General features: G+C 38.5%; 1 protein-coding gene across 12 annotated transcripts in view; it reads right to left on the bottom strand.

Moving 5' to 3' along the window:
* Positions 1-13,111, bottom strand: part of LOC131256974 (formin-like protein 18) — a 128,618-nt gene extending 115,507 nt beyond the window's left edge. For 4 of the 12 annotated variants that reach the window (XR_009177031.1, XM_058258102.1, XM_058258108.1 and 1 more), the window contains exons 1-4: positions 12,696-13,109; positions 1,748-2,448; positions 1,010-1,231; positions 112-925 (exon numbers count right to left, since the gene is read on the bottom strand). Coding sequence is in view for 11 of the 12 variants with exons in the window: in XM_058258102.1 (XP_058114085.1) it covers positions 112-925; positions 1,010-1,231; positions 1,748-2,448; positions 12,696-12,768 (1,810 nt within the window). In the remaining variant the exon portion in view is untranslated. Of the gene's footprint in view, positions 1-111; positions 926-1,009; positions 1,232-1,747; positions 2,449-12,695 lie in introns of all 12 variants that reach the window. The other 8 variants (XM_058258101.1, XM_058258105.1, XM_058258104.1 and 5 more) reach the window with 4 other exon arrangements.
* Between the last annotated feature and the right edge of the window lie 4,304 nt (positions 13,112-17,415).

The following is a 17,415-nucleotide window of genomic DNA, read 5'->3' as shown; positions in this document are numbered from 1 at the left end:
CAGGTGAGGTGTGAGTAGATGTAACTGAGCTGGCAACATCAGATAATGATGCCTTTGAGTGAAGAAGAGCAGAAGTTGGGGAATGAGGAACCAACATTGACCCGTGAATACCTGGTGAAGAGATTCCAAGATGCAGAGAAGGTGGAGATAAAGCAGGCACTGGCTTTGACGGTGAGGCTGTGGAAGTTCTTGTGGTAGAGCCTGCTGGGTGAGGTGGTGGAGATGAAACAATATTGGGTTTTGCATGCTCCGATAAACATGATTCAACAGCAGTTGCAAGGGATAGAGAAGGTGAAGACATTGTCTCTGGAGGAGTTACATCACTGCTCCCAAATGTAGCATGATCATGCAAAAGAGCTGTAATTCCATGAGCCAAGGGCACGCTGTTATATCTTCGAATGGGCAAAGGCGAGCCTTGGAAAGAACCATCATGAGAAGTTGGATTCAACAAAGAAGAGAGAGGAATCCTTGGGGATATGATTTTAGGCTGAGCAGAAGAATGAAGCGCATCTAGCACCTGCAGGGGCTGAACCTTCTGTTTGGTCAGATCAGCATCTGGAGATTGTTTGAGGAAGGGAGTAGACTGCTTCTTCAAAGCCGATGGTGATGATATCTTGATTTTATTTTCTGATGCATCAGATTTTGCATTTCCTTGAGCTGCATCCAGACTTGATTCCTGTTCCAAGGCAACAGTTTCCACATTTTGGGGCTGACCACTCTCCAACTTCTCTTGGAAAGTGTTTGATGCAGCTATTTGCTGAAGCATGTGAAGTCTGGCATCCCCCTTTGCATCTAGCCAATCCACATTGCTAAAGATCTCTTGAACTTTAGCGAATGCTTCCATTGGAAGGCCCTCTTTGCCCTCCCAACCAGCCACATCCGTAGTGATTAAAGAAGCAGCAGAATCCATTTCTGAAAGAAGAACCTTAATCCAAAAACATAATAGAATTCAAAAAAGAACCACTAAATGGAAGTTAAGTCGATTCATGAACAGGAGATAGATACACACCTCTGCTCTGAAGTCCTTCGAAAACCGATCTTTAGCATCCCACAAAATGTCAATTGAGTCACGGTTAAGCATCAAAATATTTGATCTAATGAAGGCTGTGTTGAACATAACCCGGAACATCATCTTTTCATGTTCCAAATCTTCATCCAAATTAATGCACTCGAGTACAACATCACCTTGAATATGGCAATGAATGTCGATCTTGACTAGATCACAGTCTAACTGCAATCAAGGAATACGAATCAGGCAAAGTTGTGAACTATTAATTACTGGCATAGAATGGATAAATACATCCTGGGATAAGATAGTTTTAACGTCAAAAGGAAAAGTTATTTAAAAAATGTAGGTTTTTCTGAGGATAGTCAACAACCTCCAGCACTCCAACAAGTTATATTGATTATTAGGTCATGGACTCATGGTACAACAAGACATTAAAAAATCAGAATACAATATGCTCACTGTCTTCTTAAATTTGCCCATACTTCAAATGAGTTGGAAATTTTGAGTTATAAAATAGTGCAATGAAGAGAAATATGGGAAATAATATAGATGTGTGTGTGTATCAACATCGTCAAAATATCCATCTAATAAAACAGGAAAAAATGTATTGACCAAAACTCAAGAACATTTCTTTACCAGTCTAACCCCCCTCCCAAAAAAAAATAATAATAATAATAAAGTGGATTGCAAATAGAAGGGAAATAGAATAATCAATAAACAGAAAGAATTTACAGAAACCTGTTTGTAAAGTCGAACAGTTTTATTCTTCTTCGGAGTTGAGAACAGAACTAAGGGAGTTCGGTCAGCAGCCATTAAGGGATCCTGTCCATAAATCCGGCATATTGGACGGCAGCCCCCCTCTACATCAAAGTTTGGAATGGTTCTGAGAATGACACAATCCAATGTAAGCGCTCTATCTAGTGGTGGCCATGCTGAACCCACATTTCTCCTAGATATGTATTGCAAGTATCTCAACTGTGAAGGCACTGGATTCAATGGTGATAACAACGGCAAAAGCTCACGAGGGGCTTGCTTGTAGATCATGTCCAATGTCCTCTTCTCCCCAGAATACTGTTTTCTGTAGATCAAAAGCCCGGCCAGCATGAAAGCCAGAACCGGCCACCCACCTCGTTCACAGTGCAGTAACAACAGGTTGTGCGGCCCTAGAGAGAGCCAGTTCCCACAAGACTTCAAGAAATGGTGGATCACTTCCATCATGAGTAATGGGCAACCTTCATAATGCCGAGGATAGTCCATTACTGTCATATCATACTCAGCCAAAATGTCGGAAATCTGGCCTTGCTTTTCCCCCTCTCTGAAGTTAAATACCATGAAGGATGCATCAGGAAACTGGTCACGAAGTTGACCCAATATGCCTTCCATGTAGACTTTATAGTTATCTTCCTCCAAAACATCAGTAGAGAAGCAGCAGTCGAACACTGAATGAAGAAAGGAGAAATATCTTGTGAGACTGGTAGCTTACCTGAGTTAAAAATTTTGACTAAAAGAATAAGGACAGGTTATGAAATTAGGCAATATTAATATCTAGATACCATATCAAATAGAAGTTCCAGTTTTTTATGGACAGTTATCCATGTTGCAGAGGATGAGAAGCCTAAAATGTAGAAACAAGTGCACGAACTGGATATCAACAGTGTGATCTCTCTCATCCTCTGCTAGTTCCATTTCTATATATTTCATGATGAGACCTAATAAGCGTTTTTTTATGAAAATTAATCTCACCATTAACCTAATCTTGTGTCGTTTATATTACATGGAAGTCATGCAAAAGGTTGTGACCACATTGTAATGATGTTTCCCACTTGATACACAGCCACATTGTAATGGGGTTTCCCACTTGATACACAGCTGGAATGTCCTAGGTGTCTAGATTGACATGCATAGAGGCGAGCGTGAAGGCTGACGGGCGTATGTTGTTATCTCTCCCTTATTATTGTTATTCTCCCCTAAAAATTCACTCAACCCATTTTGACTCAGCCGAGTCCTGCCCTCCCTCCCCTAAAGATTCACTCAACCCATGTTAACTCAGGAAACCAGGTCCAACTCCCGTGCGTCCCTGGTTTTCCTAAACCAGTGGGCCTGGTTGACTTAGCCGAGTCCCGGGTCAACTCGTCTGGATTGCAAGCTATGCAACCCACAACACAAACCGACCTAATTCCAAACCAGAGGTGCTCAACCCAAAGTACTCTATACTCAACCCAAAACGACCCAACCCCACCAGACCAGCCAAAATATATGTGATCATCCCTACCCAACCTAACTTGACCCGAATTTGCTCAACCCGAATCCAACCTAGGGACCTTGACAACCCAAATCGAGTTCAGGTTAACCCGAACCCAGGTTGCAACCCTAGTCTATAATGCACCATCATAAACTAAAACGCTTTCATTTTGCATACCTCACCTAGGTATGTACCAGGAATACTTTTTATAATGGGGGAGAAGACTAAATGTGCATGAAATCCACCCGTCCATCAAGTACGCCTCCCCTTGGCCTTGATCCCAAAAATTAGGCTGATTCAACACTAAGGTGAGCAATTCCATAAAATTATACGTAAAACCTCTAAATTCACATGGTATGGGCCACTTGACTTTTGGACTACTGTGAAGTTTGGGTGATCGTTTCATCATGATAAGTTACATCAAATGAACACCATGATGGGCCCGACAACAAATGGTGGGCAACCCATCCAAAAATTTTCCTATGGTGTGACCCACCTGAGCATTGGATCATCATGCTTATTGGGTTCTATGGTGAAGATGATGTAGAGAGCTTGATAGATTGTATGAATCTTAATAAAATTTCACCCATGTGACTCTTGGTTAGCAAAAGTAACCTACTGCCACCGGAGGTACAGTAGTGCCAGTTCTTTCATTTATGAATTCCTGAGTAGTGCATCACGTAGACCACATTGCAGATGTTGTTCTACGTACAATAGCTAATCTGACGTGTATCATCCAAAGCATGTATACATTGGCTCATTTAATGGATGGCTTGGACCAGACTCGGGTCAATTTGGCATATGGTGGCAATGTTTTTCGTATCATTATCACGCAATATATCGCACCCTTGGGATTGGGATACGGATACATATCAGTTATTGCACAGGATATATCGGTTGCAACATGTAATGTATCGCCGTTGTTGGGAAACATCGGGAAACATTGGGAAAGTGGTTGAATTTTTCAATAAAATTTCAAGGATTGTTAAAAAAAACATCGATACACGCTTAGAAATAAAAACATTACAAAAAAAAAAGTGCATATAATAGGTTTCCTTTATATGGGCCCTAATCTATGCACTGTTCAACTAAATTGATGCAAGTATATTCAAAATCTATTCATATAATTTTATAAATGTAAGAAGACATGTATGGAAACACAAGCAATACATTCAAAAGCAAAAGATGTAGAAACTAGAAATATACCTGTGAATAATGTGTGTGGTTGTGGCTCAAACCCACATAGAGTTGTGCAGTAGTTCAAAATTATCATCTCTATCTCGATGGGGTTAGGCATAGTATTGTTACTCCACAAACCAATAATATTATGCCCAAGTCATAGTAGAATGATACCAGTGAAGATACCCTATAACGTAACAATAGTACTCATCCTCTCCAATTTGAGAAAATTTTGAGAAATTTGAATTTTCCACAAATCGGCCCATCTTACCGCAAATTTCAAAATTAGTGTATGTGATGACGATTTCACCAAACACTCCTAAATACTCTAAAATGAGGGCCAATTGACCATTGATCGAAGTGAAATTTTGAAAAAAGAGTACATTTTTAATTAATTTTGAATAAAAAAATCACCAAATTACCAAGAACCACTAGATCAAGTTACATACATGTTTGATTTTGTGTTTAGACATAGATTGCCACAAATTTGCACGATATTGAGAATTTTCAATTTTTCGCAACTCGGGCCATCTCTCCCGAATCTCGAAATCAAAGCTCCAAATCCATTATTTTACATGCAAAACATGAAAAATTATGTTTTTGCAACCATTTAACACTGATTTAACATGATTTACAAGAAAAAATGGATCGAAAATATTTATTTAAAAAAAAAAAAAAAAAAATTCTCACCTAATCGAACAGGTGAGATATAATGGCACAACCTATGCATTTCGTATCACACGGGTGGGATACAAGATATATCGTGGGATATTGGCCAATATCGTCAATACTAAAAACATTGTATGGTAGCACATTGGCACATTGTAAGCAAACCAAAATCTATAAGCAAACTGGAATCTATTGGTGTTGGTGATCTAGGCCATTTATCTAGAGTGTACCAGCCTGAATATGTCTTAGATATGATCTAACCATTTAACTTGTGTTTTGTGAACAAGAAATTCACAAAAAGAAATACATGACCATACTTGTGGATATGTCCTACATATGATCTAACCATTCATTTATCTTGTGAATAGGCAATCAAAAAGAAAATACAGCAACATAGAATCTAACCATTTCATGTGTTGTAAATAGGCAATCAAGTAGGAAACACACCTTTCTTTTCTACTGGTTATTTTAAGAGAGAAAGGGAATATGTTGTGGGTGGTTTTCCGACAATTGTAGTACCGAGCAACATAAGACAACTAGATGTGATAATCTATGCCATTCTGCTATACACGACAATCTTGATCTTCAAAATTGTAGGGCTTTTCATGGATTGATAATAACTTGAAAATAATACCAACCAAATGATCTTAATGTTGTGAATTTTTTCGGATGAGAAATTTTTAGTGAAGAAATTTGTTAAAGAGACCACTAGAAGTGTGCAATTTTTTTTCTCTTGAGCGATCCTCACTATCAGTAGGGGATCCTAGTAGTTTTGAGAGAGAAAGGGAATCTACCATGTGTGGTTTTCCGACAGTTGTAGTCCCCCACATTTATGAGAAATGGAGATGTGAGTGGTAGTAGGTACATGTGGTTATCCACAGTTACAAAGGAGAGTTGGAGAGGAACCAGAATCATCTAGACACCTGTCTAACGCAACACGTAAAACACCCAAGCTCTATGGGATCCACAATGTTGTATATGTAAAATCCACTTCATTCATCAGGCAAGTAGCATTATTTGGACCATACATTCAGAAAATTAGCACGAGTAGAAATTCATGTGGTCCGCAATAATGGGAACCAGTGTTTGAAATATCGGTATCGTGTTATGTATCGCACCCTGGGCATATAGATACGTATCGGTTATCGCACAGGATGTATCATTTCTATTGGGTAATTTATCGCACTTTTTAGGAAACATTGGGAAAATGATTGAATTTTTCAATGAAACTTCAGCAATTGTTAAAAAGACCTTAATACACACTTTTAAATCATAACATCTCAAAAAATAAGTGCACGTAATAGGTTACCTTTGTATAGGGTCCTAAGTTATGCGTTGTCTGACTGAACTAATTTAAGTATATTAAATTTGAATGCATAACATTTAGAGTGTATGTGAGGATCATTTCATCAAACACTCCTAAAGACTTCGAAATTAGTCTCAATTGACAACTGGTTGAAGGAAATTTTCAATATATATATATATAAATTTTTAATTAAAAATGATTTTTATTTTTTTTAAATTGATGACTTAACAAATCAATAGATCAACCCTAGTTGATGCTTGATTTCATGTTTGGAGTGCAACATTGCAAGCAATTTGGAAGAAATTGGGAATTTTCAAATTTTCTCCAAATCAAACCACCTACACTCAAATTTCAAAATTAGAGTGCATGTGCCATGTAATGATCGCAAAATTAGAGTGCATGTGATGAGGAGAACCTTAACACAAAGGTATTGATGACCGAAAATCACACGTTTCCTTTAAAAAATAGAAGTGCAATGTTACCAAATTTCAATGCAATTATCAAAGATGACAATTGGTTATGACATCTTTGGTTAAGTCATCTCAATTTCAATGGCTTGAAATTGTTGTCTAAGAAGACAATGGTTGCTGGCTTGCCATCTAAATTGATACTCCTAGTTGTCCATGTGAAGGTTACATAGTTGCAAAGCATCACAAGGACTCTTTTCCAATTGAAAATTTGTGAAGAGCTAGGAAGTGTTGGAATTAGTGCATACGGATATTTATGGACCACTTGAGGCTTTGTTGAATAAAGGAAACAGATACTTCATCATTTTCATTGACGATTTTAGCAGAAAAACATGGGTGTATTTTCTAAAGCAAAGGTCAGAAGCTTTTTTTTCTAAAGCAAAGGTCAAAAGCTTTTGACATTTTAAGGCAGTTTAAAAGCCTATATGGAAAAGTAAAGTTGCTGTTATCTAAAAGTGTTGAGATCTGAAAGAGGGAGAAAACATACCTCTAAGTGGTTTTGTAAGTACCAAAGAACATGGAATCAGGCATTAGTGATGCAGGGACATGTGATGACCTAATCATATATGCATGTATAATTAGGTTAAAGAATGTTCAAGTAAATACGCGAATCAACTAACCGTTTCCAATTAAATAAATTAGGTAAATTTCAACACAAAAATGAGGTCATTCCGTCAGGATCATGCCCCTTAGCATAAAATGGCGTAAACAGTAAAAAGGGAAGACCTAGGAATATGAGGATATCCCAGATTTAGCATAAGTCAGTCCACGGTCAAGTTTGGATCTAATTCTACTGACTAACCATCCCTCTTTTCCGTTCAAACTAGAAAAGGGGTATCCAGAGAAGAACGAAAGGGGTGAAGAATTAAGGGTTCGAGATGAAGAAAGTACGGGTCAGTTTGTCATCAAAAGAAAAGAATGAGGATGATTCTTATTTTTTCTTGCACCTCAAAGATCTAGAAATAAGGAAACCTGAAATCGGGGTAGAATCCTCAACACCCAAGGGCAAATCCTGAAACCCTAATCTCTTTAATAAAGAGGAAGAAAGAGACAAATTTCTATTCATTCAATAATAATGAAAATATGATTTCTCACAACGTATATATAAGCAATTGAAAAAGTAAAAGTGCACTAACACCCCTGAAAACAAGAAAAATAAAAATAAAAGACGAAAAAATAAAAATAAAAAAAGTGCAATAAAGCCCATGAAATAAGAAAAAAAAAAAGCCTAAAACTAAAACACCGCACCCATGTGGTAAGGTGTAAATTCCAACCCATGGATCTATGGTCAGGGTGCGGTCATGCCGCTCCTGCACTTGTAGCGCGTCAGAAAATGGGTCTGATGGACCCAGCATCCATCCACATCAACTCCTCCGCTCCAGTACTCTGTCGGCGACGCCTCCTCCTCTGGTACACTCTAAAGGGTGAACCACTGATGTCCGCATCAATTAGTTGACCAACAGTTAAACGCTTCAATAGAATGGCATCGCAGAGAGGAAGAATGAAACTATAGAGATTACCATAAACATGTTTAAAGCAAAGTTTCTACCAAAGCAGGTTCAGGTAAAAACTGTTACATGTGTAGTTTATGTTTTAAATAGGTTCCCTACAAAGAGTATTCTTGATACGACTCATGAAGAAGCATGGAGTGGAAAGAAGTCAGATGTCTCATATTTGAGGGTTTGGGTGTCTTGCATGTCCAAATGTACCTGATGAGCAAAGAAAGAAACTCGATGATAAAAGTAAAAAGTGTATATTCATCGACTCCAGTGATGTAAGGGTTATAAGTTGTATAAGGGCAAGCGAGGTAAAGACGAGTAGAGAATTATTTTTGTGGAAGATGAAGCATGGGCATGGACTAATAAAGAGAAGAAATGACTGAATATCAATATTGATGTTGAAGAGCATGTAGAAGAAAGACCACAACCAAGTGATTCTCCTACATCACCACAACCAAGTGATTCTCATAAATCCAGTAGTTCTCTTTCACTTTCTTCATCTCAAACTCAAGAAGAACCTCCAAGCACTCCTAAATGTTCTCATATCTTACCAGCTTGTTTGCAAGATTATGTGGTTGGCGATGACAATGAGGTCTCCAATGAAGAGTTTGTGAATTTTTCTTTAATTGCAAATTGTAATCCCATAAATCATGAAGATGCAGCAACTGATGAAATATGGGACAAAGCCATGGACAAGGAAACCCATTCCATAGAGAAGAACAATAGATGGGAGCTCACTTCTCTCCCTAAAGGAAAGATATTGATTGGTGTCAAGTGGGTTTTCATAACCAAATATAAGCAGATTGTGATGTAGAAAGATTGAAAGCTAGATTGGTTGAAAAAGCCAGGTGATGCAATTGCCCCAAATCCACACATGCATGTTCCACGTGTGTGCACAAGAAAAGCCCACTTTCTTTTTTTAGCCTATTTCTAATTTCTTTTCTTTTATATCTCTATATTAGGAAATAAGTAATCTTAGATATTTCTTACTTAAGTGCTTTCTTATTTTAGAACTTCTATGTCAGGAAAATAATTATTTTCCCACTTTGGAGATCTTGGCTAGCTAAGGAATCCTACTTTTAAATTCCATAAATTATGTTGAAGATTGTAAGCACTCATTATAAATAAGGCTTAGGCTTATGGAATAAGAAACAGTTAAATGGTATTTTCTTTGAGCAAATTCTCTTGTTTCTCTACAATAGCTGTTAAAGCAGGGGGAAATGATCTCTAGTTTAAGACTAAAGAACTGTTAAGCTAGCTCAGTCTTGCATTCTTTTCTCTTTTATGGTTCGAACTTCAATCGGATACGTTGAATCTTATTGCAATTAGTTCCGTCCATAATCTAGCTGCATTACCAGGTATTGATTATTTTGAAGTTTTTGCACCGGCTGGCAAACTTGACATTATTCGGATGATTGTCATATTGGCTACTGAGAATAAATGAAAATTTTATCAAATGGGTGTTCAATCAGTTTTTCGAATAGTGTGCTTGAAGAAGATGTCTATGTTGAACAACCAAAGGGTTACATGAAGAAAGGTTAGAAAAGCAAAGTGTAGAGATTGAAGAAGGCCTTGTTCAGTTTAAAGCATGTACCTCAAGCATGGTACACACGGATTACTTTATATTTGTAGAAGCATGGTTTTCAAAAGTGCCCATATGAGCACACTCTCCATATCAAGTCTAATTCAAAGAGAGATATGCTTAATTGTTTGTCTCTAAATGGATGATTTGATATTTACAGGATATAATCCAAAGATGTTCAATGAATTTAGAGAGGCTATGACTAACGACTTTGAGATAACAAATATGAGACTTTTATCCACTTTCTCAGTATTGAGGTTTTACGACAGATGATGGCATCTTTATATCATAGAAAAAGTATGCCAAAGTTATCTTAGAAAAGTTCAAGATGGATACGTGTAAGCCAATTAGTATTCTAGTTGAAGTGTGACTAGTGCTATATTAGCATGACAAAGGAGAGCTAGTAAATCCCACTTACATTAAGAGCTTAGTAGGAACTAGCAAGCCTTCATTACTTAGACTTCCACTAAATCCAACATAGCATACGGAGTGGCGCTCATTAGTAGATTCATAGAAATGCCAAAGTAATTACACTAACAAGCGACTGCAAGGAGGATTCTAAGGTATATCAAAGGTACTCAAAATCATAGTAAATTTTATGCACCTATTACCAATTCCGAACTCATTGAGTACATGGACAGTGCATAGGCATGTGATGTTGAGAAAAAGAAGAGTTCTAGATGTGTATTTCATCCTAGTTCGAGTGTGTTTTCATGGTCGTCAAGGAAACAGCAAGTTGTAGCACTTTCAACTATGCAAGCAAAGTACATTGCAGTTGCCTCTCGTGTGTGTTAGACAATTTAGCTGAGAAGAATGTTTTGTGAATTGAACCACAAGCTGGAAAGACCTACAACAATCTTGTGTGATATAAGAGGATGATCACATTGAAGAAGAATATAGTATTGCATGGCAAAAGCAAACACAATGATATCAAGTATCACTATATTCATGATCTTGTGAAAGAGAGATCAAACTCGAGTTTCGCAAATCTGAAAATCATATATTTTACGAAGACATTGAAAACAGAAGATTTTTCCTTAGATTGAAGATAATGATGGGAACAAGAGAAATCAAGTTTAAAGGAGGTTGTTAGAAGTCAAGTAAACTTGATTTCCACGGCATCATACAATTAGGATGAAAATTATGTTATTTTGCTTTTTTGGCAACTTTTCATTTTAAGTTTGAATCTTACGTTGGCTTCTATTTTTAAGTATGAGTTGTGTTCTTTGAGAGAAATTATAAATAGGGAGAGTGTAGATACATAAGAGAGGAGAGAGAGAGAGAGAGAGAGAGAGAGAGTTGTGAAAGCAATAAAGTATTTTTTTTTTTTTTTTTTATTGCATTCTCTCCATCTCTTGTATGCTTGTGTGAAGGCTAGTTCTCTTAGAGGCCGTTTGGATGGGAGTAAATGGGGGGAAATGGGAGTAAATGGAGGTAAATGACATTTGAAGTGTGCTTGGATGGGAGTAAATGCATGGAAATGAAATGAAATGGGAGTAAATGGGCTTGCAAATGAAATCCTCTCTATGAGAGAGGATTTGGAAGTAAATGGGGTGAAATGCCTTTTTGACATTCTTGGAGAGTCACACGACTAAACAAAAGTGCTGCTACGTGCATATCCGTCATACATGTGGTATGCCAATGATACTCTAAAGCAATCTAATTATCTGCTACATCACTAAAATCACACCGATAAAATGATCCAAACCGTCCAAAGGTTGACCATCTAAATGGACAGTTAAAAAACGTTAGCAAGTTGCTTGTTTGTGATCCTTACGGTTGTGGCCCACCCAAGGCACAAAATTTTCTCTTTTTTGGCTAGAGTATATATTTCAATGGGCTTATTATAATGACTCTATTAAATATCATGTATGTACATTGATTTGAGATATTAAAGTTGATTTGGGATATCACATATATTCATGTGAATATATTGAAAAATTCTGATGCATTCTAATTCCTCCCATTTACTCTTATCCAAACTGAATACTTGGATTATAAATGCATTTCATTTACTCCCAACCAAACACAATGGTGTAAGCCATTTACTCCCAGTTAATTTACCTCCAATTTCATTTCTCATTTACTTCCATCCCAATCGAGCCCTTAGAACAAGACGCATGGCGTGTTGATGGCGTGTTGATTCAAGTTGTTGTAGCAACCATAGACGCAGGGTTTATGCAGGGTTTTCATAGCCTACAACAGGTTCCTCATTCTCAGGGTATACACAGTATACTTGGGTTTTCAGTTTGTACCAGTGCGGCCCATGGTTCACCGTTGGTCTTATGAGATCCCCCGTGGATGGACAGTGCCCCAAAAATCTTCCAGACATAAAGACCTCAGCCACCAATCTTGATTCTTTTTTCAGTTGAAAAAGTGGAGCATAGCTGTATCGATCTTCTTCACCGTCTATTTGTGGACCACAAATTGAACTTAAGACTGCCCTATCAAGGTGATTTTTTTCGACAAGGTCCTGTATATGATGTCGCCCAACAGCCCAATGGTCTGGATCACCGAACCCCCAGACCCATACTGAAAAACCGAGTATATACTGCATATCCTTGCCGAGTATTCTACTATTTCTCTTCTCGTGAATTGCGTAAAATTAAAAATTAAAAATAAAAAAATATATATATGAAATATTTCTCCACTAATTCGAAATGCAAAATAACGAAATCACACAAGCTAATCGAATTTACAGAAATGCTGCAAAATACAGAGACCCAGCGCATCTTGACGTACCGTAGATTCTTTCCGAGATCTCCAGAAGCCCGTCGGGCGGCTTCCGGTAGAAGAATTTCCGGAAGAGGGACATATTCGAGTGCTGACGTGTCCCGGCTGAAGAGAAGCCCTAGAACGTGGAGATGCCGACGGAGTCGTCAGATTCCAGCGTGCTTCCGGCGGAATTCAGGGACTGGAAGGTGAAATGAGAGAAGATGGAAGGGCAAAAAGGGAAAGATCGTAACTGTTTTGGAGCAGAGTGTTGGATGCAGGATCCGAAGAATGGAATTTGCTGCGACTTCAAGGAATCGACTTTCTCTGCCTTTTTTCCTTCTTTTTTTTTCCCCCCTTGTTCGGGATTTTTGAAGATTTCGCTTTCGATGCGAGAAAGATGATTGGGAGTTCAATTTATACGATGCGGTAGGAACGGATTTTAAGAAGGATTTCTACCGATAAGCTTTCAAAGAGGGATGAAATTACAAAAATACCCTCATTTATTTTTATTTGAAGAGTAGGAAATATCAGGACTTGTGGAGCCTGCGCCGTAGGAATACCAACAAATCAACATTATCAGATGGGCTACACGTAAATTTTGAGAATCTTCGAACGGTGTAACTTATATTTTATAGATTGGGCGACATTATTATTGAATTCATTATATTTTTTATTTGTCTAATGATAATATTGGTGGGCCTCGACGTGAGATACATATCACGTGGGCCCTACATCTTTTAATTTTTTAACTTTATTGTAAAGAAAGTGTAAAAGGGGTAGTAATGTAATTTCATCTTTTTAAAAGCATAGTATGAGAATGTCAGTATGGTAAGATCCACGGAATTTTGCAGAAATCACTTTTAATAATAAATAATTGAAGGTATTTGATACTCTGGCAGCGTATGGTGCTTGATGCACAGGCACTTGGGAGTTGTGCAAATGGTATCAAGGGAATAAATTGTATAACCAGCCATCCATAAGTCTCTGTCCTAAAATCTGGTTGTTTTAACAATCCTAACCTCCGATTGGTCCCAGCTTTGTTAAAATAAGGCCATTAGTTTTTTTATTTTTTTTCCACTTTCAACAGTCACATGAATGTCCAGCTATCCGATAATCAGATAATCAAATAATCACAATCCAGGGCCTGTTTGCACAGTTAAGTGGAAATTATTTTATGCCAAATGCAAGTTCTGCATAATTTGTGCGTGCATGTGTATAATTTAACACACTCTACCTAGAGGTGTGCACAAGTTGAACCGAGTCACAGATCGACTCGGCTTGGCCACTTGCTAACTCCAGCTTGAACTGGGCTTGGCTTGGCTTGGTCCTCAAGCTTGACTGGCCAGCTCGACCCGGTTCAATCAATAGCTTAGGCCAATTTGAGTTGAGTTCGAGCCAAGATTAAGTCGAGTTAACTGGTGCAACATTTTCACAAATACATGGGCTACACTTTCAATTTTTTATTGCATGTAAAACACAAGCAGTGGTTTTACAAGTATTTCATCAAATGCCTTGTAAGGAATATAAAAATTAAGGAAAAAATTATATTTGTTTCATATACTTACCTTCCTTATACTAGCCACACTTCGTTGAGTCATTTCATCAAACACTTGGTAAGCAATAGCAATATCAAAGTAAACGAGTCACCCAACTACTCTGATCCGAGTTCGATTTAAGTTGGGTATCCGAGTTGAGTCGAGCTCGAGCAAGCTTGAACTTGGATCCAAATTTTTTCAAGTTCAAAAAATCCGCTTGACTTGAATCGAACTCAGTTTGGAACCGAGTGGAATCAAGCCGAACCGGGCTTTTACCAGTCGAGCTAACCAAAGCTAACTTGCTCGTGCGCAGCCCGAACTTTGCCAGAGTATCATTGTCTCTCTCTTTTTTCTGAAGAATTGATGAGTAACGCCAAAGTGTAGTCGTTCACCTGAAGCATCAAATGCACACGTACTGGTGTAGAATTCGTGTGAGAAATCGGGTTCATTCATTAGGTAGTGTGCATTGTGAACATGCTTTGGCCCAAAAATAAGACTGATCTACTTGTCACAAGTGCCACATTTGTTCGAGGAAAACGGACGGCAGATATACGAGCTACCCAAGGTTTTGCACAGTAGATTTAGGTTTCAATTCTGGCCTGGGCAAAGAGAATCCAAACCACTGATCTGTTGCGGCCCACAACTGATGGACCACAACATGACGGTCCCGATCCCTAGATTCGTGGCCTCTGAGTAGATGTTTAAGAAGGGAATACATCAAGGGTCCACAACCAACTGAAAAGGGTCCAAAATTTGGGGACTGGGGTCTTTCAATCTGTGAGATATTTGGGGCATCGACCATCGACGGTGAGAAACAACGTAATAATGGTCTAGACTGCGGGCCCCACTTGTCGAAATTGAAAACCAGTATACGGGGCCCTAAGCCACATATCCAATTCCTTGGTAGGAAAGAGCAGCGGTCCCATAATTAATTTAGTGTGGAGGACCTGATGTTCGTTTTTCTTCGGGAGTAAGATGTGTTCTATTGGCACTCTGTCAAAGGATGGCTCTGATCTTTTTGTTGGACTTAGGCCAACCACTAGTAGGTGGGTTTCGTGTTTTGAGGCTTTTTCCGGTTTTTCTCTTTTTCAGTTAGTCTTTTCAAATTCAAAATTAAATTTGACTTAGGATGGATTAGGGAGAAGAGCGGATAATTTGGTCCCATCCCATCTCCGTCCTTTTCTATAAAAGGGAAGAAAAAGCATTAATCATAAAAAATACCGAAAAGTATATAAAGAAATATAGTGTGCACAGTCATACGTTCATTGTACCTTATCCTTGGAACAATCTAATCCATAAGAGTAGGATAAGAGCATACTAAGTAACTAAGTGCACAATCCGATTTCGAGATGGGTGGGGTAGAACGCAATCCGGGTCCCACTATCAGGGTATGACTGTCTGCATTGATGCACAGAGCCATTTTACTATTTCCATGCAAGGATCTGAATCTGACGGTTCAGATTATGCCCTTGAAGTGGATAGGTATAGAAAAATGGTACTTATCTTCCGATTTCTGGCCGAAAAATAGACGGTGGATTTGAGATAATGGCGGTCCGAATTTAAATTGAAGTTTCAACTGACAGGAAGCTAGAAGTGCTAATAAATATTGTTTTGGATCTGTCACAAACCACCAAAGTGGGACCTAGCATTGGACGGTGTGGATGAAGCTACATATATTCTAATCAGTGTCCGCGCATAGACACACCGCCCATACACTCGCACGCAAAACACGTGTCAACTTGGCAAGTGTGTCCAACATCCAAACCGTGTATAAGGTGTCCCTTTGTGGTGCACATAACTAGCTGCTGAATCAGACCGTCCTACTAATCAGACAGGTCACACATGTACGTGAAAAATGGACCGTAGTAAGTCTCATTCCAACCACGCACTCATTTTATATAAACGCTACTCGTTTGTTGAGCCGAACATCTGAAATTGGGTCATCATCAAGGTGCTTATGATCGGTTCAGATTTTCAACCCACTTTTAGGATGGCTAGTGCGGTGCGTGTGAAAGTGCACGCGGAGAGGGTGCTTATATAGAGGCAGGACAACCCTTCTACCTGAAGTATCAGTGCCATCATTTCTCTTTCATTCTCGCTATGCACGTGTTGTCAGGTGACATGATGCGGAAAGTATTTGGATGAGCCATCGCGTGGCATGACGGACACGGATTAGCTACTTTCGGGTTGAGCAGCAAGTTTACGGAAGCGGTTGGCTGGTGTACCTCACACCAGCTATATAGCTATATTGGCGTCAGCAAGTTTACATAAGTGGATTCGGGTCCTCTGAGTAGATGTTTAAAAAGGGAATACATCAAGGGTCCACAACCAACTGAAAAGGGTCCAAAAATTGAGGACCGGGATCTTTCAATCCGTGAGATATTTGGGGCATCGAATATCAACGGTGAGAAACAACATAATAATGGTCTAGACTGCGGGCCCCACTTGCCGAAATTGAAAACTAATATACGGGGCCCTAAGCCAACATATCCAATTCCTTTGATAGGAAAAAGCAGCGGTCCCATGATTAATTTAGTGTGGAGGACCTGATGTTCGTTTTTCTTCTGGGGTAAGATGTGTTCTATGGGCACTCTGTCAAAGGATGGCTCTGATCTTTTTATTGGACGTAGGCCATAGGTGAGCAATCACTTACAAGTGAGTTTCATGTTTTGAGGCCTCTTCTGGCCTATTCTTTTCCAGCTAGTTTTTTTAAATTCAAAATTAAATTTGACTTGAGATGGGAGATAGGGAGAAGACCGAATAATCTAACGGATCTAATCTAATCTTCATCCTTTTTTATAGAAGGGATGAGATTTTCTCTCATAAAAAGCATCAATAATGCCGAAAGTATATATAGAAATATAGTATGTATAATAATTTGTCTATCATACATTGTCCTTAAGCATCAATAATGCCGAAAGTATATATAGAAATATAGTATGTATAATAATTTGTCTATCATACATTGTCCTTAGAATGATCTAATTCATAGATCGTAACCTGGTTTCGAGATGGATGAGGGTAGGATAAGAGCATACCGAGTAACTCAGTACGCAATCTAATTTCAAGATAGGTGGGGCTAGGATGCAGTCCGCGTCCCACTATCAGGGTATGACGGTCTACATTCATACACAGAGCCATTTTACTATTTCCATGCAAGGATCTGAATCTGACGATTCAGATTATGCCCTTGAAGTGGATAGGTATATAAA

The sequence above is a fragment of the Magnolia sinica genome, chromosome 9 (genome assembly GCF_029962835.1).
Source record: "Magnolia sinica isolate HGM2019 chromosome 9, MsV1, whole genome shotgun sequence".
In the NCBI taxonomy this organism is placed as follows: domain Eukaryota; kingdom Viridiplantae; phylum Streptophyta; class Magnoliopsida; order Magnoliales; family Magnoliaceae; genus Magnolia; species Magnolia sinica.
This window is presented reverse-complemented; position numbering and strand designations above follow the sequence as displayed.